This window comes from Pteronotus mesoamericanus, unplaced genomic scaffold (genome assembly GCF_021234165.1).
Source record: "Pteronotus mesoamericanus isolate MK-2021 breed Mesoamerican mustached bat unplaced genomic scaffold, CSHL_Meso_final contig_246, whole genome shotgun sequence".
Classification (NCBI taxonomy): domain Eukaryota; kingdom Metazoa; phylum Chordata; class Mammalia; order Chiroptera; family Mormoopidae; genus Pteronotus; species Pteronotus mesoamericanus.
The window spans coordinates 6901984-6924906 of record NW_026555104.1 but is presented as its reverse complement, the minus strand read 5'-3'; the positions used below and the strand labels follow the sequence as shown (position 1 = coordinate 6924906).

The 22923-nt window shown below is 47.4% G+C and overlaps 2 protein-coding genes across 4 annotated transcripts in view; one reads left to right on the top strand and one right to left on the bottom strand.

Annotated features, from left to right (window-relative positions):
- RPL38 (ribosomal protein L38) overlaps window positions 1–22923 on the bottom strand; it is a 303530-nt gene that overhangs the window by 258224 nt on the left and 22383 nt on the right. The window lies entirely within an intron of this gene.
- On the top strand, window positions 19584–21456 carry LOC129070257 (C-C motif chemokine 2-like). The gene is made up of 3 exons (XM_054573129.1): window positions 19584–19737; window positions 20531–20648; window positions 21006–21456. Exons 1-3 carry the CDS (start codon window positions 19662–19664, stop codon window positions 21151–21153), a joined length of 342 nt encoding a protein of 113 aa, XP_054429104.1. The 5' UTR covers window positions 19584–19661; the 3' UTR covers window positions 21154–21456.

Sequence of the window (22923 nt, the reverse complement as noted above, 5' to 3'; positions counted from 1 at the left end):
CATATTCCCCCAGCATGCACCCTCCATCTGTCTGTGTTGACCTCTGCATATGGACATGAGGTTCCCCCTTCAGAACACAGAGAACTCAGGATTTCCCCTGTGCCAGTAATAGCATCCCATCCCAGAGGACAGTGATGAGTGTGTGTTATCCTTTCTTCATAATCCCCTCCCACCACACACACACACACACACACGGTGATAGCTTCCCTATTACACATACTACGGTTTATGGAGAACAACGTTCTGATCCTGAATCTGCCCCTCACTACTTGTGCAAACTTGAATGATAACAACAATTACCCTTTCTGAACAAGCCACATTTTCATGGTCTGCAAAATGGATATCTTGCCGTATTGGGAGGAGTAGAAAGAAAAATATATTGTCCTCATCTGTTCCTGCAGATCACCCATTGTACCTGGACCAACCTCTGGGGGATTCCTGGCCAGTGTGGGGTCCACCTCTGCCACCTACTAACTGTGTGACAATGGCCCTCCTTCTCTCTCTCTCACTCCTGCCTGGGAGCGGACACCAACATCCTTAGGGCCCTGTCTTAGTAAAAGACATGCTCTGCTTCTGCCCTCAAAGCCTCATGGACTCCAGCTCACATGCACGCTGCATGCTTGGTGCTGCCACGAGGAGAATGGGAAATATGGGGAGGGGAGTCCCCTGGGATGGGCATGGGACCAGTGTGGTAGGATGTTGTCTTCTCAGGTCCTTTCTTACAAACATCCTTGGCTGGGCTCTCTGCAGGGAGAGAAAAGGCCCAGCCAAGGGGACAAAGATAGGCAATGCCAGGGCCACACCTATCTATACACTCATTACCTCCCCCTCCAGCCCTACCTCTGCCCAAGCTGGGGACTGAGGGCAACAGATACAACCACCTCCCTGATGGTCCGGGCCCTGCTGCCCTCTCCTTACTCATTACCAGAGAAGCTGGGGCTGGGCATCCTTGCAAAAGCGTGCTTCCTCTGGCATGCCCTCCCACCTCTCCCTGCAGGCCCAGTTTCCACAGGGCCAGACTCTTTTCTTGCCTGAGTCTTCAAGAGATAACCTGGAATTTCCTCTGTTTTTGTTATGCAATGAGCTCTACAGATCCTGAAATTGGGAAAGTCCCATCTATGTTGATGTCCTCATCAACATAGACCAGATAAACTTAATAGGCCTGTACTCTGAGCCCTGGGGCAGGTCACTCCTGGGCAGATCACAGCTGGGGCCTCTTTCCAGGCCAATTTTTGTAGAGTTGCCTAGTGGCCGAGCAGCCACATCTCCTCTCCCTTCTCCCCACCTTCCCCCATCCAGGTCCTGGTCCTTGGGGACTTCTCCCCACCCAGGGGAATGAAGGAAGCCATTGCAGGTGCTCCAGTGGGCTGGACACCCACTAGAATAAGAGGGAGGCCAAAGTGACTTCAGTGCCTGAGCCTTTCTTTCCACGCCCCTGTGGGGGACGGGAGGACTTCACAGAATTCGTGAACATGAATAAAAGTAGGGAATGGGGTTGACTGTGAACTCGGGTCGCTAGAGGCTGAAGCTTTGCTTTACCTGCACGTCATCATTACAGAAGGCACGAGGCCATGCGGGCCCCCGGGCTGGTCCACACCTCTCCCCAGCTATGCAGCCTTCATCGGTGGTTAGCTTCTCTGGGCCTCCATTGCCTCATGTGTTAACGAGTGATGATTAAACTCTGAGATTTAAAAAAGCCACTGTTCCTCAGATCCCCACCCTGTGCCTGGCAGGTGGGGTCCCATCGGTGTGTGTTGGCATCGCCTCTCCCCGCGCCAGATGCTGACCCTTACTCCACTCACTGCCCCCCGTGCCGTTCAGCACTTCCCCTGCTTCCACGTCTCATGTGATCTTCTGAGAAGTTTCCCTTCTCTTTTGTAAAATGGGCAGCACATAGGGGGATCTCTGCCTAGCCACCCAGAGAGCCAACAAGGCTTGTCTTTCCCCAAGTTCTTCTATGGGACAACAGCCAACTCACCCTTCCCCAATCCCTCAGGATCTTTCTGGGGATGGGCAGAACAGGAGTGAACCAAGCCTGTGTTGGGGCTTCCCCAGCACCTATTATCATGAACTTGGCACTCTAGGAATACCCTGCCTTCAGTGCACTTTCTCCCACATTTTGCCTGGGCCACTCGCCTGGCAAAGCCCAGGTCATCTGGCTGTACCCCAGCTGCCCTCAACAAAGTGTGTCAGTCCTCAGAGGCCTTGGCTCCACTGAGTCCCCACACTGTGTTAATAGATGAGAGTCGCTCTGTTAGCTACTCCAGGGTGATAAACGTGGAAGGCTTGATAGCCTAATCCATTGTTATCCTAGACCAAGACATTTAACAGCAATAAACTGCTAACAGAGAAAGGCATTCCTTTATAGTTATCTTTAATCCGTTTGATTCAATCAGCCTCTGCCCTTGCGAATCTGTCCCCTACCACCATGTCCTTTACTCTCTCTCTCCCTCTTCCTCTCCAACAGGAGGGTAAACTCAGGGCTCAGAACATAAGACAGGAAGCTGCACCAAGTTCAAATTGCAAAGCAATGTTTGCTTTTATTGTGTTTACAGCAGGCAAAATTGAGTTCAAATTTATAGCAGTTATATAATGTTACTTTTCAAGATGAACTTTTTTAATGATTTTTTTAAAAAAGGTCATTTTAAAGAAAATCACTAAGCATCCAGTGTAAGAGAACAGTATAACAATGGGAGAGGACCAGAAATGGAGATGTGCTTTAGCTGGAAGAAATTCCGTAACAGCGTGAATTCCAGGCCCTTAAGAACAGCTGGTGGACGAGGGGCTTAGATCCCAGAGCTTCTTAATGTGCCCTGTCCTCCCAGCTCTGAAGGTCTCACACACCCTTAGGAGGGACTCTCCATCTCCTTTTCTCTGTCCAATCATTCATGCAGCAAGTAAATATGTTAAAATAAACAAACAGGCTAAATAAATAAAAGGCTAAAAGACCAAAATTTGCTGAGTGGGGAGCCCCAAGCAACACCACGTCTGGGCTCTGGGAGATGAAACTGGGGAGGAGGTAGATGGGGTCTGCAGGCAGAATCTCTGGTGTTATGGGCTGGCTGGCAAGGCTTGGGTTCAGTCAGGTCACAGCTGGGCTGGTTGGAGTCAGGCTGCAGCGTATGTGGGCATCTGGAGTAGGGTGGCCAGCAGCTCCTCCTATCTATGTGATTGTCTGAGTCAGGATGGTGCACCCAGATAGGTTTGCACATTGGCCAGAAGACTAGATGGAAAGGTCATAGGGAGTCACTTGTTAAAATTGTGTCACAGAACCCTGGCTGGTGTGGCTCAGTGGATTGAGTGCTGGCCTGTGAAGCGAGAGGTGGCCAGTTTGATTCCCAGTCAGGACACACGCCTGGGTTGCAGGCCAGGTCCCTGGTTGGAGGCCTGAGAAACAACCAACTGATGCTTCCCTCATGCATCAGTGCTTCTCTCCCTTTCTCCTTCCCTTCCTCTCTCTCTGAAAATAAATAAATAAAATCTTTAAAAAATATATTGTGTCATAGAAAGTCCACACATAGAGGAGTCATAAGCCCTAGATTCTAATTTCTGTTCTGATTTCACCTGATTGTATGACCTTGAACAAGTTGCTTTACCTCCCTTGACCTAAGATTTCTCATTTGAAAAAGGTCCAGCATAGATCATATTTCTTAGTTCATAGGGCTATTAGGAAAAGTAAGAGTGAGGTCCACCAAGGTGGGACCCTTGCCTGTTTCATGAGTTATAATGTAGAGCCAGTCTCTGCCCCATGGTAAGTTCTAATTATTTTCATGAATTAATATGTGAAGTGTCCAACAGAAATGCCCTTCACAGGGTGAGTTCTTGAAAATGGTAGCTCTGATGACAACCATCATTCCTCTACTCATCGCGCCAGCACTTTTCCACAAGAGGATGGATCCACAGCGGGGTGGTGAAAAGGGAAGCTAGTTGAGGCGGCTTCAAAAGAGACTTCAGAGCTGGCAGGCACATGGATCCCCATTCCTGGGTTCAGCAAAGTACCTGTGTGCAGGCTCCAAGCTCCAGCTTGTTAGTGTGCCCTGTGAGTGGGCAGGGCAGCAAGATTCTGCACTGAAACCCTGACCATGGAGCAGAGATAAAGAAATTCTGGCCAGAAAAAGGGAAAGGCCAAATAGCTTATTGTTTTCCTCTTGAAACTCATTTAAAAATCTTGTGTTACAGGGAAAAACCACAAGATAGCATGTGGACTTTCCCAGTTACAGTGACTAACAGCTGCTCCTACTTTCTGCAGCCTCTGTGGGCTTGAATGTGATGCCTTGTTCTACAGCAAAACAGACTCAGACACATTCCTTCCTTCTGAGCCCCAGCCACCCACAAGGGTAGACCAAGTTGCTTGCATTTTACAAGCAGTCTTAGAGCAGAAAGGATACATAGCTTCTCTTTTTTCCTCATTTTCTCATTTTTCCTGTGCTTGTTCAGGAGAACGTGATTAAGCACCTTCTTGGTCCAGGCATTTTCTATGTATCAGGAACCCAGGAACCCACAGATACAAAAATGGAGGACTCAAGCAAGACCAGTAATTGCAATATGGTAGATGGACATTTGTTAGGGTGAACATCAGTGCTGTAGAAACGGAGGAAAGGGTCTCTATCCCAGGCTCTGCAGGATGAGTATAGACGTTGGTCTAATAATGGAGAATGGTAAGATACTGCAAGAAAAGGAAAAAGCTTGTGCAAACCCCCAGAATTGTGCCCTTGGTGCAGGGGAAGGAAAGGGAAAGTCTCTGCAAACCAGCTTGGCTTTTCTGGAACAAGGGAGTCTGAGGCAAAAGAGGGTTGCAGCTGGAGAGGGAAGAAGGGCCAAGCCATGACAAGCTGTGGGTGGGTACACCGAAGGGTCTGGAGTTCATCCTGAGGACAGAAAGGAGCCATGGAAGGATTCTCAGCAGGGGAGAGACCGACCGGACTGGCATTTCAGGCTTTGGCCTCACGGTGGAGGGCAGATTAGAGGTGTGAGACTGTGGGCTAAGAGCCCAGTTGGGAGCCTTGCAGGTGCAGGAAAAGTGTTTTAAGAGCCTGAAGAAGAGTCACATCAATTAGGATGGGGAGGAGGGGGCTGGACTTGATAGAAGAGCCCAGGGTGACAATCACATTTCTGTTCGATCTGCTGAACCCAAATTCTGCTTCCTGAAGTCATGTACCATGTTTTATCAGTTACAGGGTAGTGCAAGCAGCTAACATCATGTCTTATACAGAACAGATCTTTCATAAAACTTTGTTAAAAGATGAGGGAGGGAGGGAGGGAGGGAGTGAATGAATGAAGAAAAACTTCTAATACTTTTCTCAGGGTGTCACTGCCACCTGATGAACATTGGTTACCACATCCTGTCTTAGCTCCCCTCTAGGGAAAGTGGAAGCCCTAAACAGATGATAGGGGCACAAAACTTCAGTTTGTTCAGCCTAGGGAACCCCCCTTCTTATCTCAGAAAACCCCAGCTGGAGCCAGCGGAGACAGGTCTGGGCAGGAAGGGAGGTCCCGGTCACTGCGCTGGCCTTGGCCAGCTGCCTGTAGCTCTCCCTGGGACACAGTTGGGGATTTCTTTCCGTTGCTGGGAGCTGGACGGTGGGAGGTACATCCTGGTTGTGCAAGGTGCCCTGAATATGTGGTCCTGTTCCATCACTTAATCACTGAACCTTAATGAGGGTGACTGCACAAGACTGCTCTACGGAGGCAAGGCTGTTGGAGACATTGATTACAGATAAATTTATCTTTTCTTTTTCTACAGATAAACTTAATGTTAGGAGTTTGTGTGAGAGAGCAGTACAGCCAAAAAGCCCCAGATTTAAAACTATGCTTCTGTTGTTTGCTCTTCACGTACCCCTGGCCAAGGTGCTTCACTTCTCCGAATCTTAGGTTCTCAACTGTAAAATGGGAAGGTAGAGTGCCCGTTACAGCAGGCTGTTTTCCTGCAGTTTTGGGATGGGCATGTGAATGACCAAGAATTAACATGCCCATGCCTCAGCTTTCCTCCTTAATGCTACAGATGGCTGAAACCATGTCTATAAAGAGCTCTGTGGCTAGCATCTGACCCAGAGATATAACCCACTTAGGGCAACTTCAAGTTTAAAGGTATGAAGGAGGAATGACTGCAAGAGTTTCATTCAGAATCCATGCTCAGAGATTCTGTAAATCACTTACCAAGGGCTCCCAATGCTCTAAGTACCTTGTGGTAGAGGAAAGATTCCTTCCCAGAGAAGAAGTCAGAGACCCAGATTTCAGCACCAACCCTCGTCACTAATTTGCTGTGTGACTTTGAGCCAAGTCACTGCTTTCTCCATGATTCTGGATCCTCAATCTGCACAATGTGGCTTGGGTGCCCCTGTCTCTCCATGGCTTCCCATTCTCCACCTAGCCATGTAATCAATGCCCAGGTCAACCAACCCTCTTATCTGTGGCTGAACCCAGTGAGGCAAGGGTGGTTTCTTAAGCCAACAGCATGTTAGGAATCCTAAACGCCACTCAGCATGGAGAACAGGCCACAAGCAAAGAGGGTCTCGAGTCAGAGTTGCCTCTTGATTTCCACAAGGACATGAATATGGCAGGCCCCAGAAAGGCGGAAGACCTGTTTGCTTCACAAGATGCAAATAATGGGAGAGAGAAATGCTAGCCTGGCTTTCTTTTTCCTAGAAGGCTTAGACACCAAAAGCACCCCTGGAATAACTGGTATCATCCTTAAAAATGGGATGTCTGATGTAACCACAACTGCCAGTTTAGATGATGACTAGTCTTCAGAGATGAAAATTAAATGAAAGAAAAAATGGAGAACTAGAAAAAAACAGCTCCAAGAAAATATGAGGGGAAGCAGGTGACCAGAAAGGGAACAAAGTCTGGATGTTTGGCCCAGAGCAGTGAAGATAAGAATTACATTGCAAAACACATCCGAGAAACAGAAATGAGGAGGATGTGGTTTTGGCCAAGATGTGAGAGCAGATCCTACTGTGGACCTCATTGGGTTTCAAATCCGGGTGTCAGGATGCATTTTCTTACCAAGATGCTTGGCAAAGCAGTGTTAGAAAGTCCAAACTGGCCTGGTCATTGATGTAAAAGACCTGCTTTCCAATCCTTGCTCTGTCACCTTCTTGCCCTTGAACTTGGGCAGGCCATTTGACCTCTTTAAATGGTGACATGATTGTCCCTGCTCTGCTCATTTTGCAGGGCTGTTATGGGTACAAAGTGAAATGACACTAATGGGCTTGTGGGCATGCAGCCTGATAGTCTGTCCAATGGGAAATTTCCAAAACAGATATTTCCTTCCTCTGCAGCTGCCTTGGAAGTGAAGCTGTGATGGAACAAATACAACTCAGAATCGAAAGAAGATTAAGATATCTATCACTTCCCTTCTGCAGGGGAGGGTCCAACACAGCCAACTGCTTAGTCAAGATATTACAGTGAGTCAGTGGGAGGGGTAAGGCTGCTAGGTGGCTGCCCAGTGCAGCTCAGACCCAGTCAAAACACAGTCAAAATGCAGGAGCCATTTTTTTTTCAGGTCTTAACCCCGTAGTTTAGCTGAGGTCTAACCGTTCATTCTTTCAGTAAATATGTGCCTAGTACAGCGCTCATGTTCAGCACAGACTAGGCATTTAATTACTGCTTGTTAAGTGAATAAATAAATGAATGGTAAATAAATGAATGAATGAATGTTAGCCCTATCCTACATGCTGAGATAAAGTCAAAAAAGAATAGGTAGATCCTATCTATCCTTGCTTGTAGTGTGGTGAAGGTGTATATATAACTAACCTTTGAAGTACAGGGTGTGATCCAGTCTTGTAAAGAGGAAAGTGTGGAGTTCCAAGGGAAGACAAGGGATTGTATATCCAGAAGATTTCTTGTAAAGTCCCAGCTACCTTTCCAGACCAAGGAAACCATGTATGCAAGGGCCATGTTCTGGGAAAGATAAGTCTATTGGTGTTACTATAGCCAAGGGTATTTAAAAGGAGTGATTCATAAGTGAAATGTGACATGAAGGATATGCTGGGCCCAGGTCAGGCCTCTCGATGGCCATACTAACAAGCTGGGCTCCATCAAGTAGATAGGAAGAGCTGCTAAAACATTTTTAGCAGATAAGATGGGTGGTTTGGGATAGATAAATTTGCCATCAGTATAAAGGATGGACCAGATGGTAGAGTTTCTCTTGCAGGAAATCACATTCTGCCGTTGTGCTAAACCTCAAACTGAGGCAGGGCTATTTGGGATGAAGAACAGGAAATGAATGTATGAGATGCTTCAGAAGTTCAATGGACTGATCTTAGTGACCAATTGGATGTGAAAGGATGTGGTAGAAAATCTAAAGATGAATCTCTGCTTCCTAGTTTGGCCATCTGGAGGAGTGGGCATCTGAATTCTTTGTGTAGGAAGTAGATCTGGGAGTAGCATGATGAGACCAGGGACTGTGGAATAGGGTTTATCTGCATCCCTTGTGATCAGCATTGTGCCTGGCAGTGTAGGCACATGTGGTGATGGCAACAAAGGAGAGTTTGGAGAAACTGAGAACCCTGCCTCAAAAAATTCTCCATAGACTCCCCACCTAAAGTGACCCCAAATAAATAAACTAAGGGAAAATAACATGCTTCTTATACAAATACAACCTCAACACCAGGTCTATATCACATCTTCCAACCAAACCAATTCTTAGGTAGAAATTTTGCATCTGCTATGAGGGCTAATTACATCTTGGTTGAAACAAGAAAATTTAGAGAGAAGGAAGGAAAGGAAAGGAAAGATGCAAAGAAGGAAGGAAGAACTTACTGAAGTTGAGTGGCATCTAGGTATAAATGCCCTGTGGGCAGATCAAAACTGCAATCTAAAGACTAATTTGCTGAGTAATGAGAGTTTAAATGTGGGAGTGTGTAGAAAAAGGAGTCTAGACCCCAGATAACAAATCCCACTATAACGGGGGCCACACAGGTAAGGTAGCTCAGTAAAGGGAGTCAAGGAATAGATAATGATAGATAATGGAGAGATTGTGCAGGGGGAGGGGAGGGGAGGGAAGAGGAGTCTCTGGTGAACCTGTGAAGCTATGGTTCTTCCAAAGGGATGGGCCACCAGTTTGCAAATTCTTGTGAAGAGTGAGAATAAAAGCATGAATCCTTAGAGAAGACCAGTATTTAAGGATAAACAGGAAGGGACATCAGTGAAAACAATGTAAAAAGAAGAGGCAGAGTAGAATGAGAAGACAGCAGAGCCCCCGATGCCACAGGAGAGGACAGGGTTTCCTGAAAGAGGGAGTGGCGACAGTGTGAACTCGGCAATGACTTCATGTTGGATCAGAGTCGTGAAGAATTCTTTGTACACATGAAGCCATGAGGAGTCACTAATGGGACCATACAACTTTCAGTTGAGTGACAGGTATAAAAAGTAAATGGCAAATAGAGTTTAAATGCAGAGACTTCCAAGCAGAGATCAATCATTCAAGAATTTTTCCCATGAAAAGAAACAAAGGAGAGAAAGGAGTATCTTGAGGGAAGACAAGGTTAGGAAGAAATTGTGTGTGTGTGTGTGTGTGTGTGTGTGTGTGTGTGTGTGTGTGTTTAACAATGAAGAATACAGTGTTGGTTGGAAGAAGGGAAAGGAAGAGTGGAAAGAGGGAGATAGAAAAGGCATGGAGTTCAGGGAGGACACCAGGTTCTGGAAAAGGTTGTTGGGGATCAAGGATACAGGCTGATCAGCGACCTCCAACAGGAGGGTCCAGCTCTTCTTCTAATGCAGGAGAGAAGAGATGCAGTATTATAAAAATAGAATTAAGTTTTGATCTTGGCCTGAGGGTGAACATTGAAGGAGTGCTTATCTCATAGTCTCTTTTAATTTTAAAATTTTTTTCAATTACAGTTTATATTTAATATTACTTGGTATTAGTTTCAGGTGTACAGCCTGGTGGTTAGATAATTATATACTTTACAAAGTGTTCCCCTTGATATTTCCAGTACCCACCTGGCACCATACATAGTTACTACAGTATTGTTGACTATATTTCCTATGCTGTACTTATATCACATGACTCTCTGTAACTACCAATTTGTATTTCCTAATCCTTCACCTTTCCCACTCAGTCCCCTAACTCCCCGCTCTGGCAACCATCTGTCTGTTCTCTGTATCTCATAATCTCTGTTTTTAATGGGGGCTACATTGCCTCCTGAGAGTGCTGAAGCCTCAGACTAAAGCAAGAGGTGCAAGGGCATGGTGATTGTTTGAGTACCGCTGTGGAGCATGGCAGAAAGAAATAGCTAGGAACATGTGAAAGGATTGCTGGCACAGAGAACAGAAGAGCAAGACTTTGAGTAAGTCCGACAATCTGGGAGTGGTCGGGGTAAGGGGGTGATGATCGGATGAGCTGGGTTTGGGCCCTGGCTAGCGAGGGGACAGAATCATGGAAATGGAGAATCGGTGCGGCGCTGAGAGTGTGACCAACTCCAGGCGGGGCCGGGAAGGAAAGGAAGCCAGGTAGGGACTGAGGGACCTGGAGAAGCTGACACAGTGGATGCAGAATTTCTGAAGGGAAGGAAGTGGAAGGCTGCGGTCAAAGAAAAGGATTACTAAGTTGAACGCCATGGAATGGAGAAGTTCAGGGAGATGACAGAGTCTAGAAAGTGGCCATGAAGCAAGGGCTGAAATGATGTGGTGGTGAGTTCATTTGAAGAGGGACCCAAAGGATGTAAGAGAACTTCCTTATTAGTTCATTTGCCTCCCTTACCATTTCCTTCCCTTAACCTTCCCCCTCCTTACCAAGTCTTCCATTTATATGGTGGACACAGGTGACCTTGGAAGGTGATTGTTAGGATGAAGGGAGAGGAAAATAACCAGGAGAAGGCAAGGACTGGCCAAACATGAAGAAGGCTGACCAGTCTTGGAAGGAGAACAGCTGGATGTCAATCCCAGCACTTGCACTTCCCTTCCGCTTCCCAGCTCTCTTGTCCTCAAGCAAGTCAACCTCGAAGCCTCAATTTCCTCATCTGTAACATGGGAATAATGATACCAGTCTCACCCACTTTACAATACTCTTGTTAGATTCACATGGTTTAATGACTCATAAAACATACATAAGAAATTATGATTGTGGGTGCCCAAGGCCCACAAGTTTGAAATCGTCCCTTGTTAACTGCACGTGAATTCTATCAGGCATTCAGTAACTACACAAAATCATCATCATGTTTATCATCATTATGAAATCAGAATTGTATAATAGCAAAGCTGGTCATAATTTGAGGTATATGAGTACAGCCTAACTGTATTGGGAGCTGAGTGGAGAGAAGAAAGTGGGCCCACCATGTGCTGGAGCAGTGAACTGTCTGCAAGAAAGAGATGTGTGTGTATTATTGATATAGTCTCTTCTGTTACCACGGGGCACAAGTGGTTCATGCCTCTGTTATTTGTTCATTTAACCACTAGCGCCCCAAGTTGTCCAGATTAGAAGGAAACCAAACCATTTGTGCTTAAGCTCCCTCCCCCAGATTCCTCACAGTGCCCGAGAACCCTGGGGACCTATTCATTCCAGCCAACAAGTCCTGCTGCTAAATTCCCAGCAAAGCGAAAGCAGGGTGACTTGGCCCCCAGATCAATAACCAGGCCTCCTGGCAGCCATTGCTTCTGTCACTCCCCAGATGGGTAACTGTGGATAACTGACCCCATGCCACCCAAAGCTTTCCCCTATTTCTTGCTCTAATGAAGCCGCCTGGCAGTCTTGGCCATGGCACCTCCCTTGGGTGCCCAAGGTTTCAGCGTCTTCAATTTTAACTCACAGGCTTGGCCATTGCCCTGAAGACATGTGTATGGCATGCACATGGAGGGTCCAGGAGGCCTTCCCACCTCAGTCCTTGCCCCCTGACTTCTCCACCAGGCTTGGAACTCGGGCCACCCATCTAGTGAGAACCCCCTCAGACTCTCAGTGAGTGTCTAAAAATTTTGGACTCAAAAGAAAGGGCCTCGGCCTGGCTGGTGGGGCTCAGTGGACTGAGTGCCAGCCTGTAAACCAAAGGATCGCTGGTTTGATTCCGAGTCAGGGCACATGCCTGGGTTGTGGGCCAGGTCTCCAGTAGGGGGCGTGAAAGAGGCAACTACGTATTGATGTTTCTCTCCCACCCTTCCCCTCTCTCTAAAAGTAAAAAAAAACTCTTTTGGGAAAAAAAAGAAAGGACCTCAAGTCCTCTCCTCTTAGGAGTTCTCTTGGTTCTTAAGCAGATGTCCATTTGTTCATTTCCTCCCCCCGTGTCTAGCTCTGCATAGCAAAGGGTTTTAGGAAGGTAGTCTTTCCTTTTGGCCACCAAAGGCTCTTTTCTCCCTTCCTTCACAATGAGCACCTATTTACAGTGTGTGCTTACTTCTGCTGCCTCAGTAAGGCTTCTCTAAACAAAGACTTATTTCTCTTAGAGAAAAATGTAGCTGGCAGTCCCCCTGGAAAATGTTAGGCTGTGCCATCAAACACTTCCTACAACACTCACATACACATATACACACAGATTATCTGTACTGATTTGATGAGTGTGCTAGAATCCTGTGCAACATTTTTCCTTATTTTATTTTCTTTTACAATATCTTATTTACTTATTTTTTGGGGGGGAGGGAGAAAAAGAGGAAGAGAAACACTGATGAGGGAGAGAAACATTGATGTGTGAGAGTACATCACTCGGTCGCCTCTCGCACGCCCATAACTGGGGACCTGGCCGCAAACCCGGCTTGTGCCCTGACAGGAAATGGAACTGTCAACCTTTCACTCCACAAGTCGATGCTCAGTCTGCTGAGCCACATCAACCAGGGCTCTTTTCCTCATTTTAAATTAAACAGGGCAGGGATTTTCAATTCCGGGGTCTTTACGGCATCTTCTAGCTCTTATTCCCCCGACCTCCACCCTGCCCAGTCTGTTCATTCATCATATATTTGTTCTGTGCTCAATGCTGGGTGGTAACGCTGGGGAGGCAGGAGTGAACTACGCAGTCTCTGCCCTGGATGGGCCGTGACTAACTCCTGCATGCCTGATGTTCCCAGCCCGTGATAAGCGGCTCCAAGGACAACAATGCCCTGCCTTCATTATGCCCTTCAACCCATTCAACCTCTATTAATGAGAGCAGTTGCTCTCATTACCTGAGCTATATTTTTAGCGATAAAAAGTTGCAGTGTTGAATTATTTGGTAATGCCTTGTTTTAAAATCCTTGCATCTAAGTCACAAGAGGTATGTGTACTTTGAAAACCATTTCCCCCAACTTCTTACCCTAGACAAATGTCGTCTGGATTCTCATTCGGACTCTCTTTCAGACTCTAATTTATAGTAAATGCTTTTGAACAGAGTCAGTGCTTTGCAACCTGGGGTGCCACCAGGAAATCAGCTGAAACTGAGCTAGTGAAGAAAGGGCTATTGTGGGTAGTTGAAGTTTCCCTTTTTCAGTATGCTACATTTTGCAACCAAGAGTCAGAAACAGATCATTGGCAAAGAAGGCTCCATGGGGCCCCCCCAAAATCACTTTCTACCTACTAGCTGTCCTCCTAGCACTGCTACGGTCTGATCCCCAAAGAGAAAAACTGGGGAACTTGGGAAACCAAAAGTCTTGCTTCTCCACTCATTTTCCTGTCTGCTGTGAAACAATCCCCTAATTCAGGTATCTGGGGGAGGTGACTTGAAATTCTTGGATGGTTCATAGGTTCGAACAATGTGTATTAAGGATCTACTACATGAAAGACATTGTACCAGGTGATCTACTAGTATGGGGAAGGGCCATGAGGAGAGATGGAGCACAGAGAGTTCTAGAAGCAGAGGGGGGCTGTCAGAATGAAAATGTCTGGTGAGAGAACTGGCTGCTGTGTGAGGAGCAGAGGCCCTAGCTCAATGCTGGGGCTGCCCTTTCTGACCTTTCATTTTTTTTTTGTTAGTCCACAAAGGCTCTCTCTCTGTCCACAGCAGGCAAGAAAACAAAGATGAGAAAGAGCTGAGGAAATGTAAGCCTCACTGCATTATATAATATAGATGCCCATAAGCTTTCATAGCAAGAAATGAAAGTGAAGGCTTGGCTATGTATTAGGGGTATACAAACCTGCCACCTGGGACTGGCTCTGTGTGCCCTGAAATTGCCTAGGGGCTCTAATTTAAGGTGACACAGCTGTTTACACATTGCTTACGCAGCACCCTTGGTTTCATATTTCATACAAGTCGCATGACAATGTTAGAAATAGCTGTCTTACTAATCACACTTTACAGAAGAGGCCCAGAGAAGTCAAGTGACTTGTGCAAGGTCGCACAGCTACACAGAGGAAGGGCCGGGCCACCGACCTCAGGCCTCTGACACAGCCTGGGGCTCTTTATATAACTCCAGGTTGTCTCTTCTTGCTCCCCCCTCTTTTCTTACTCTCCCCCAACCCAACTTTTTTTCCTCTTTGCTGCCTGTATCTGTTTCCTGTTAGTGCCACCCAGCCCAGGCAGCATGGCCCTTACCTCACGTACCCTACATGTTAGGCCAGGGAGCCAAAACACACACTGGCAGGCGTCTGAGGAAGGGGAGAGAGCTTAGATGAAAGATAGCCTTCCACAGCAAAGTTACAGGTTGTGATTCGTCAGGTCTGGGGTAGAGACCAGGACCCTCTGTGGCTGATGGGTTGAATGGCACCAACTACCTAGAGGTTACGGATGGCTGTGTTCATCTGATGGAAGCATTGCACCCGCAATCTTGAAAAACCCACAATCACATAAATGTGGCAGATCATCTCAGATGGGTTTGGAGCGTAGCCAAGAGCCACAGGCAAGAATCCTGGTCTAGACTAAATGAACTGCTCACTGTTTCCCACACCCGACCAGCTTTTGCACCCTGAGCCCTTTTGAGGTTGTTCTAAATGGATCCTGGACCAGAAATGCAGCCAAGACCTGCAGAATCAGAATTTATACTTTAACAAGCTCCCAAGGGCATGTCTAAACACTTTACATTTGCAGTCTCTCAGGTTGCGCCAAAATGCACCCCTCCACCACCCAATAATCACCCGAGGCTCAACATCTGCCAAGGCTCGAGCACATCTCACCTGTACCACCATGAGGGCATCCCTGAGCCCTCAGCTGGGGCCCTCACAGCTCAGCATCTCTCCGGCTACTGTGGCGGCTCTGCATCAGGTGTTCCTCTCAGGTGTCCTCAGCACAGGTGTCAAAGTAAAGATTCAATGAAAGGCTGTCAAGGTGGCGTTTCTCTCTCTCTCCCACCTGCCCCTCAGGATCTCTGTTTCCCTAAGACTCCTGCAGCTCCGTGTCTCCGTGAGGAGCCTCAGCCGTACGCAGCAGTCCTCTTGACCCCTTGGCGCGCCTCTCAGGCCACCTTGGGCCATGCAAGCCCCTGCGTGGCTTCTCTCCAACTGTGCTACCCTTGGTTACCATCTTTTGGGGGAGATGGCGAGTGTCTTACACTGCCGTTACCCTAACAGCTTGCTTAGATTTGACCCCTCACCTGCAGCAGCCCCCTCAGCATAGGGCTCAGGTGCTGGTCTGTGTCGGCTGGCCCCGAAGACAGCCTAAGTGATAGGCCCCCGCGCGGTCAAGATGCCACTGCCCACCCCCAACCGCCCAGGCCACTGCAGGCGAACCTCCCCTTCCTCTTCCCATAGACTATCCCCACCACTGCCCCACTTCCCATATCCTTGGTTGCTTCCAACAAGTAGACCTGGGGCTACTCTACCCCCAAAACACAGGGAATGCCAGAAGCCTGGGCTGAGCGCTGCTCAGGTTTACCATCAACTCAGCCCTACTTTCCATGGGAGCCGTCTTCATCATCTCTTCTGGAAAGCAAGCTTCACATCTGGCTCACTCCCCGCCCCTCGCCACGCCCCCGCCGCCCAGGCCCCTACCTCTGTCTCTGCACAGAACAGAATGGATGCTGAGTGCATGAGGGTTGCAACAAGGAGCTGGTGCAGTATATCAGACAGAGCAAGAACCCGGAAACAAACCAACCTCCTCATGCTCTGCCCTGTGTCCTCAAGACACCTTGGGCCTGTCACGGACTCTTTCTTGGCCTCCGTTTCCCTATCCATGAAACAGGAAGATGATCTCTAAAGTCTTGTTTATCTCTGACATTCTGTGCAAGAGTAAGGAATGGATTTCCAGTCCTTGAAAAGAAAAGGATTGCAGGGTTGGGGACATAGGCACTGGTCTACCTGGAGCTCACAGCCCAGCTGGAGGAGGAAAGAAGGGGCTGGAGGAGGGGCCAAGGGGTGGCGTATAGAAAGGACTTGATGGGCCCCCTGCAGAACATCTGCAAGCACAGGTGAGGGGGAACAGAGGGGCCAGGGCAGGGGGCCAGAGGCTGGCTTCTGATATTTCTAGAAAGCTCACTTTTAGTTCCTTTTTTCTTTACCCCTGACCCTGAGTGGGTGTCTCGGGCAATGACAAAAGCCTATGTGGAAGATGTCACTTTGGTGGGAGGTAGGAGTTAGTTCACTGGGTGGAAGGAAGAAAGGATTATTCACTAAGAGGAATTTTCCATTTCTCATCTATGAGTTAATGGGGAAGGGGTCCCAAGGGGATCGGGGATTCTGAGGAGCAGCAAAACCTTGACACTGCTTCCCCCGGTGCCCCTTCCCAGGGCCTTTTTCCCTTTTACCACCCACGCCCCCAGCAAGAGCCCAACCCAACCACGTGAGTTGTCCTGGCTCCAAGTTAGACTCTGGAATGCAAACTTGGCAAGCTAACTTTTCCTTTTTCACAGGATTTGGGAACTTCCAGAGCTGTCTCATAGTGGGAATTTCCACTCATCTCTTACACACTGTGACTGCCTTTCCAGCAGAGGGGGCAGAATTGGGAGGGATATCACCTGCCAGAGACTTTCACTTCTGATTCAGTCCATTTCACCTTTTGTCTGTTTATTGTCTGACACTTGGAGTGACCAAATCACTTCCAGACAATGATGATTCCTCTTCTGGAGAAGAAAGGTAGCTTTATACACTCTGAAGCCTAACTAAATACTCAGAAAAGCCAGTAAGCTTTTCATCGTGACTGTGGGCCAATTGGTTTGCCTCTTTGGACTATGGTTTCCTCACATAAGCAGAGGAGGTTGAAGTACATGATCTCTACAAGCCCTCTGATTCTGGGACACTAGGAGTAACAAAGACATGGCTGAACCAGGGGAGAATACAGTTCTCCCTTGAGTAACACAGGGGTTAGGGGCACCCACACCCCCACCATGTAGTTGAAACTCCACATATAACATTTGACTCCTCCAAAACTTAACTACTTATAGCCTACTGTTGACTGGAAGCTTCACTAATAACCATAAACGGTCGATTAACACAAATTTTGAAAAATATTCATTACTGCAGTCTTACAGTAAGTAATCTAGAGAAAAGACAATGTTATTAAGAACACATAAAGAGGAGAAAATACATCTACCATGTTTATTTAAAAAAAAACAAAAAACAAACCCAAAACACTTGTATGGGCACCTGCACAGCCACATCTTTCAATTTGTTAACCTAGACAGGAACCGAAGAGTGACTGGGTTCCACAGGGAAAGAGGAGGAAATCCCCCAAGTCCCTGGAGAAGGACACTCTTAGATTAGAGAGAGCTTCCATTAATGTGAGGTGTAACTTCTTGGAAGTTAGGATGCGGTGGTCTGGGATGACTTGAGAAGCTGCACAGTCTACATTCCTGAAATATCATACTCATTCATGAAGAATAAACTGAGTCATTGGCAGAGCACTGCGTGGAATAAAGAGAGGTTTGAACATAGATGGGGGATGGGTTGGTTACCAAGATTCAGGCAGAATTAAAACAAGGCTCCCCGAGCGGTGTAAACAAAGCAGCACGCAAAATGACTTGTTCTCTGTTTATTCTGTCTTTTTTGGAATGATACCCAAGAGTGTGGAATGGCCTCTCTGTAGATTCTCTGCTCTCAGATGCTCTAGCAAACCAATACCCACCATGAGACATTTAGTCCAGGACTTGGGAGTAGGAATTCTGGAAGTGTCTTGATGAAATCTCAGCCCCACCTGCTATTGCCTGTGAAATCCTGGACAAGTTACTTAATTCCAGTTTCAACCAAAGGAGGGTTGTTTGGAGGACTAATGGGACAATGCTGGAAAGCACCTCAGTGCAGTGCCTGGCACCATGTAAGCACTCAATGACACCAGTTTTTCCTTTGCTTTTCCACTACTGACCGCTAACAACGGACCAGACACAGTCACTGGTTCAATATAACCCATTTCTTATGACAAATGTAGATATTGGCAGGTGTGTCTTCCGAGAAGGGCCATGCATTTTTCTAGACATTGTCTTGATGACCCTTTAATAAAGATAAGTCACTAGAAGCTTCCATGCCCACAGGGCAGAGGCAAAGCAAGGCTCATAAGCAAAAGGCAGTGGAATAGGGGAGCCCAGAGGCCTGGATTCTGGGCTCTGCTCACCCATGCATATGCCTCAAGGAATCTTACAATGTTTGTAAAAGGAAATAGTTCACTGAAATGAATTCTAAGGTCTTTGGGGTTCTTTATTACTGTGATTCTATGGTTTGAAAAAAAAGTGAGTCAGAGCTGCAACTTGAAAGCAGGCATTCCGATTCCCATAACACCGTCCCTCTGCTTACCCACACTCCCTGGAATGCAGAGAGAACCCATGGTAACAGTCGCCAGCGCTGGCGGCACGCTTCTTGCCACGGCTGCCGGCTCTGTGACCACAGGCTCCAGAGGCAGAGTGACTTTACCTCAGGGAACATTTCTCAACTCCTCTTCAGCTGCCCCCTAATCTGCGAGGTGCTGAGGATGGGGGTGGGGGCAGATATATAACCAGGAGGCCAACTGGAAGGACAGGTACACATTTCATCCAGAAATATGTCCTGGTGGTGGCAGCAAGACACAGGGTTCTGCTCGGGAGTACTTGGGCAGGTACTTAACCCCTCTGCGCCTTGGTGGTCGGATCTATCATGGGGATTAATGGTACCTACTAGACGGGGTTGGAGAATTGAAAGACTGGCATTTGTAACGGGTTTAGAATGTTCCTGGCCCAGAGCAAGCACCGTGTGAGTGTCACAGGCATATTTCCTTTGCAGCACTGTGTATCTTTTTCCAAAAATCCAGCAATTGTTAGAATTCAGTTCTATGGTTCATAGAACCCGGCAGATGCACTCCATTTCAATCACCACTCTGCATTTTAAAGCACAGATGGATTTAATATGCAACTGAAAAGTCTGCCAAGACATCCGGGCCCCTTCCTGGCTGAAGACCCCTTAGACTATCATTAAAAGGAGGGCCAGGGGCCAGCCCTGAGATTTTTCATTTCCCCCTTGACCTCTGCTTCCTTGCTTCCTTTCTTTCCTGCAGAGTTTTCACTTCGAAGAAAGCAGAATCCTTAAGAATAACCCACTTGGTTCCTGTCTGTGGTCACTCTGGATATAACTGCGCCCTGTGGCCCCCTACCCCCACCCCCAAAAATGCCTGTTCCAGACCTACTGCTTTCCTCTCCTTGTTCCTGGAAATGTCCCAGGGCGCTCACTTGCATCAGCACATTTAAGGTTTCCCTTCGTCATTCATTGAGGAGGATGCTGCCCGGGCCAAGCCTTGCTCCACCCACTTGGTTTTCAATAAAAGGCAGGCAGAGCAGGCAGAGCTTCCAGAGGAGCAGAGAAGCTGAAACAAGCTCAGACACCAACAACTCGCACGCTGAGGTTTGCATCCTCGCCCTCCAGTATCATCAGCATGAAGGTCTCTGCAGTGCTTCTGTGCCTGCTGCTCACAGTAGCTGTCTTGAGCACTCAGGTGTCCGCTCAGCCAGGTAAGCCCCTCCCTCCTTCCTTTTGAAGCCCATCCCCCCACAGGCGATCATGGGCTATCAGAGCAGAAGGGGCGCCCACAGCCTCACTTTCGCCGCCACTGTTACAAGATTGGGGAACTCTGGAGAGGACGAGGAGTGAGCCTGAGCTCACAGGCGCCCCTAGGCAGAGCCAGGGCGAGAAATCTAGCTGCGGACCCCAAAGCCAGCTCCTTCCAGGACTCCAGCCCTGGCAACAGACCCTCAGTGCAGTTTCTGCCTCAGGTCCTTTCAGCAGTGACTGGGTGCTGGGGTGACCAAAGAGCAGGGCCTTTGGTAGCAGGTGTGAAGATACAGGGAAGGGGAGAGAAGAAGACCCAGAATCTGGACTGTGCTACATTCAGCCCAGCTTCCAGAGACGTGGCCCTGCAGAGGCTGTGGGTATCAGGGAAACTCATGACCAAGTATAGATCCCTTGGAACCCAAAATGGGACCCATAGCTGGGGTCCCTGCACTTCCCTGACTATGACATTTTGCATTATTAGTTCCCTCTAACGACACTCCCTGGAATTACATAGTTTTAACAGCTCTCCCTTCCCTCTGCTATCAATGCTGTATACCCATTTTACAGCATAGGAAACTGAGTCAGCACGCCATTCTAGCTTAGTGGTATCAGAAGAACTGTTGGAATTCAATGGGTTCCCTCTTTGCTCCTAATTTCCCTTTGCCTTCTCCTCACTACTTTTCGGTGCTCTGGTTGAGAACAGAAGAAACCAGTCCATCCTAAAATGCTTTTTCTTTGTTGTTCTATTTCTAGATGCAATTTTTTCCCATGTCACCTGCTGCTATACATTCATCCCAAGGAGGATCCCACTGCAGAAGCTGGTGGGCTACAGAAGAGTCACCAGCAGCAAGTGTCCCAAAGAAGCTGTGATGTAAGTGGACCATACCATCCCTTCCCTGGTTTAGTTCTTCAGAAAAAAAAAAAAAGAAAAAAGCAGCAGCAGCAGCAGCAGCAGCCTCAAACCCTAGAGTCAGAGAGCCAAAAGTGTCCAGTGGGCCAACTGAGAACACAAGGGGAAAAATGATACCCAACATCATTTTCCAAGTCCAGACCATTCCAATTTCTTCCCCAAGAAGTCACCTGGGACACCTGTCCCAGCACCTGCCCTGGGCTCCCTCCTCCCCCTCCTCTAGTTCCCAGGGCAGCCCCTTAGCGCAGGCAGGCGATCCTCACTGGCAGGCTGGCATCTCAGTGGAACTCTGTCTCACTGCATCCTCTCTCCCCACAGCTTCAAGACCAAGCTGGACAAGGACATCTGTGCTGACTCCCAGGAGAAGTGGGTCCAGGCCTCTGTGGAGTACCTGGACAAGAAAATCCCAACTGCCAAGCCTCCAACACACCTGCCCGTGACCAAAGGGTCTATACCTAATTTATAACCTTCTAACTTTCCCTGAATGCCCTCTGATATTATTTTATTATATTTTCAAAGAACATGAACTTTGTTTATGGGTATGAAACATGATGTCTTAATTATGGTAATCTTATTTAAGTTATTGAAGTTTTAAGTCTATCTTCCACAAATACGAGCGTGTTTTCGATGTGGAGACTTGGGCAAATTGCTTTCTTCTGTGAACCTCAGTTCCACCCCTCAAATGGAATGAGGGTCCGCGCACAAATCATTAATGCAGACACATGTTGTTTTAAATTGTAAAGTATTGCTAACAATGTTACTGTGGAGATATAGATGATGTAATTATTGAACAATATATATATTTTTGTACAAAACCTGACTTTCGGTGTTTTCTTGAGGTACATTAAAAGGCTGAGTATGTTCTTGATGATGAGGGAGGGGCATGGTCTCAGAAGACAGGGCTCAAGTGTGGAAGGAAAGAGAGCGTGGATTGCCCTGGTCTTTTCCACGGGGCAGGCTCATCGGAGGGCCTGTAGCGTAAAGAAGTCCCTAAGGCAAGACCCAACCCGACACCATCCGCCCAGGTCCCAGCTACCTTTGTCACTTGTTTAGCAAGGGCCCCACCTCCATTTCTTTCCTCACAGCCCCTGAGCCCTGCCAACAATCTCTCCCATAATCGTTTGCAACTGCCCCTAGTCTCTCTCCCTTCAGTTAACCCTCCTATTTGGCATAGTACAGACACTGCAGACATTGAAAAATCAGGGGGGAGACTTAATGACTGTCGATAAGATGGTGAAATTAGAATTTCATAAAGCGGGTATGATTTGAATTTATCCTTGATGAGTGATGAGATTTTCTTTAAAAGTGACAAGATCATTAAGAAAAGATGGAAGATTATAAGCAAATACCTAGAGGTAGAAAAAAATGACACCTACATCAAAGAGGGAGAAAACCAATCAGGTGCCAGTTGGGGTCCATGTCTGTGTCAAGTGATGGAGAAATTTAAAAAGGAAGGTCGAGTAAAGAATTTTGAATATCAAGGTTGTAAGTTAGTGCGCCACCTCGCAGCTTGAAAGGAGGTGTTGAAAATATTTGCTCATCACGGCTGGTGTGGCCCAGTGGATTGAACGCTGGCCTGTGATCTGAAAGGTCCCTGGTTGGATTCCCAGTCAGGGCATATGCCTGGGTTGCAGGCCAGGTCCCCAGTTGGTGGCGTGTGAGAGGCAACTGGCAATCAATCGGTGTATCCCTCGCATATTGCTGTTTCTCTGCCTTTCTTCCTCCCTTCCCCTCTCTCTAAAAGTAAATAAATAAAATCTTTTTTTAAAAAAATTTGCTCCACTGAAGAAGGACATGCCATGTTCAGAGGTTCAGAGGTGGGTTTCAGGAAATGTAACTTATTGGTTTCATGCACACCTGGAGAAATAGGGACAAGGGAGAGGTTCCTGCCGTGGTCCAGGCAAAAGATGATGAGGCCTGAATATGGAGGCTAAGAATCAGCCTTGGAAAAGAATGACAGGCTGGGTGAAAATTTGAGTGTTGTAGATGGAGAAGGACCTGTGACCTAAGATTCAAAAAATAAAATAAAATAAAATAAATTAAAATAAAATAAAAGCCCCTTCTTTAACCTTCATTTTAAGGGATCAGCTTCCCTAAAACCAGAAGGAACTTCCCTCTATCACTACCTCCGCATCCCAGTCCCAGAAGCCTGGGATTATCCATTTAGACAGACAGGACTTTTTATCCTGAATGTGACTCTAAAGTCTGCATTCCTTTGCATGGCATTTGACCTGCC

Excerpts from the sequence above, each read along its gene's own strand:
- LOC129070257 (XM_054573129.1), top strand. The coding sequence starts at position 19,662 with ATGAAGGTCTCTGCAGTGCTTCTGTGCCTGCTGCTCACAGTAGCTGTC. Across the intron at positions 19,738-20,530 it reads TCAGGTGTCCGCTCAGCCAG|ATGCAATTTTTTCCCATGTC; the intron begins GTAAGCCCCTCC and ends TTCTATTTCTAG. Across the intron at positions 20,649-21,005 it reads TGTCCCAAAGAAGCTGTGAT|CTTCAAGACCAAGCTGGACA; the intron begins GTAAGTGGACCA and ends CTCTCCCCACAG.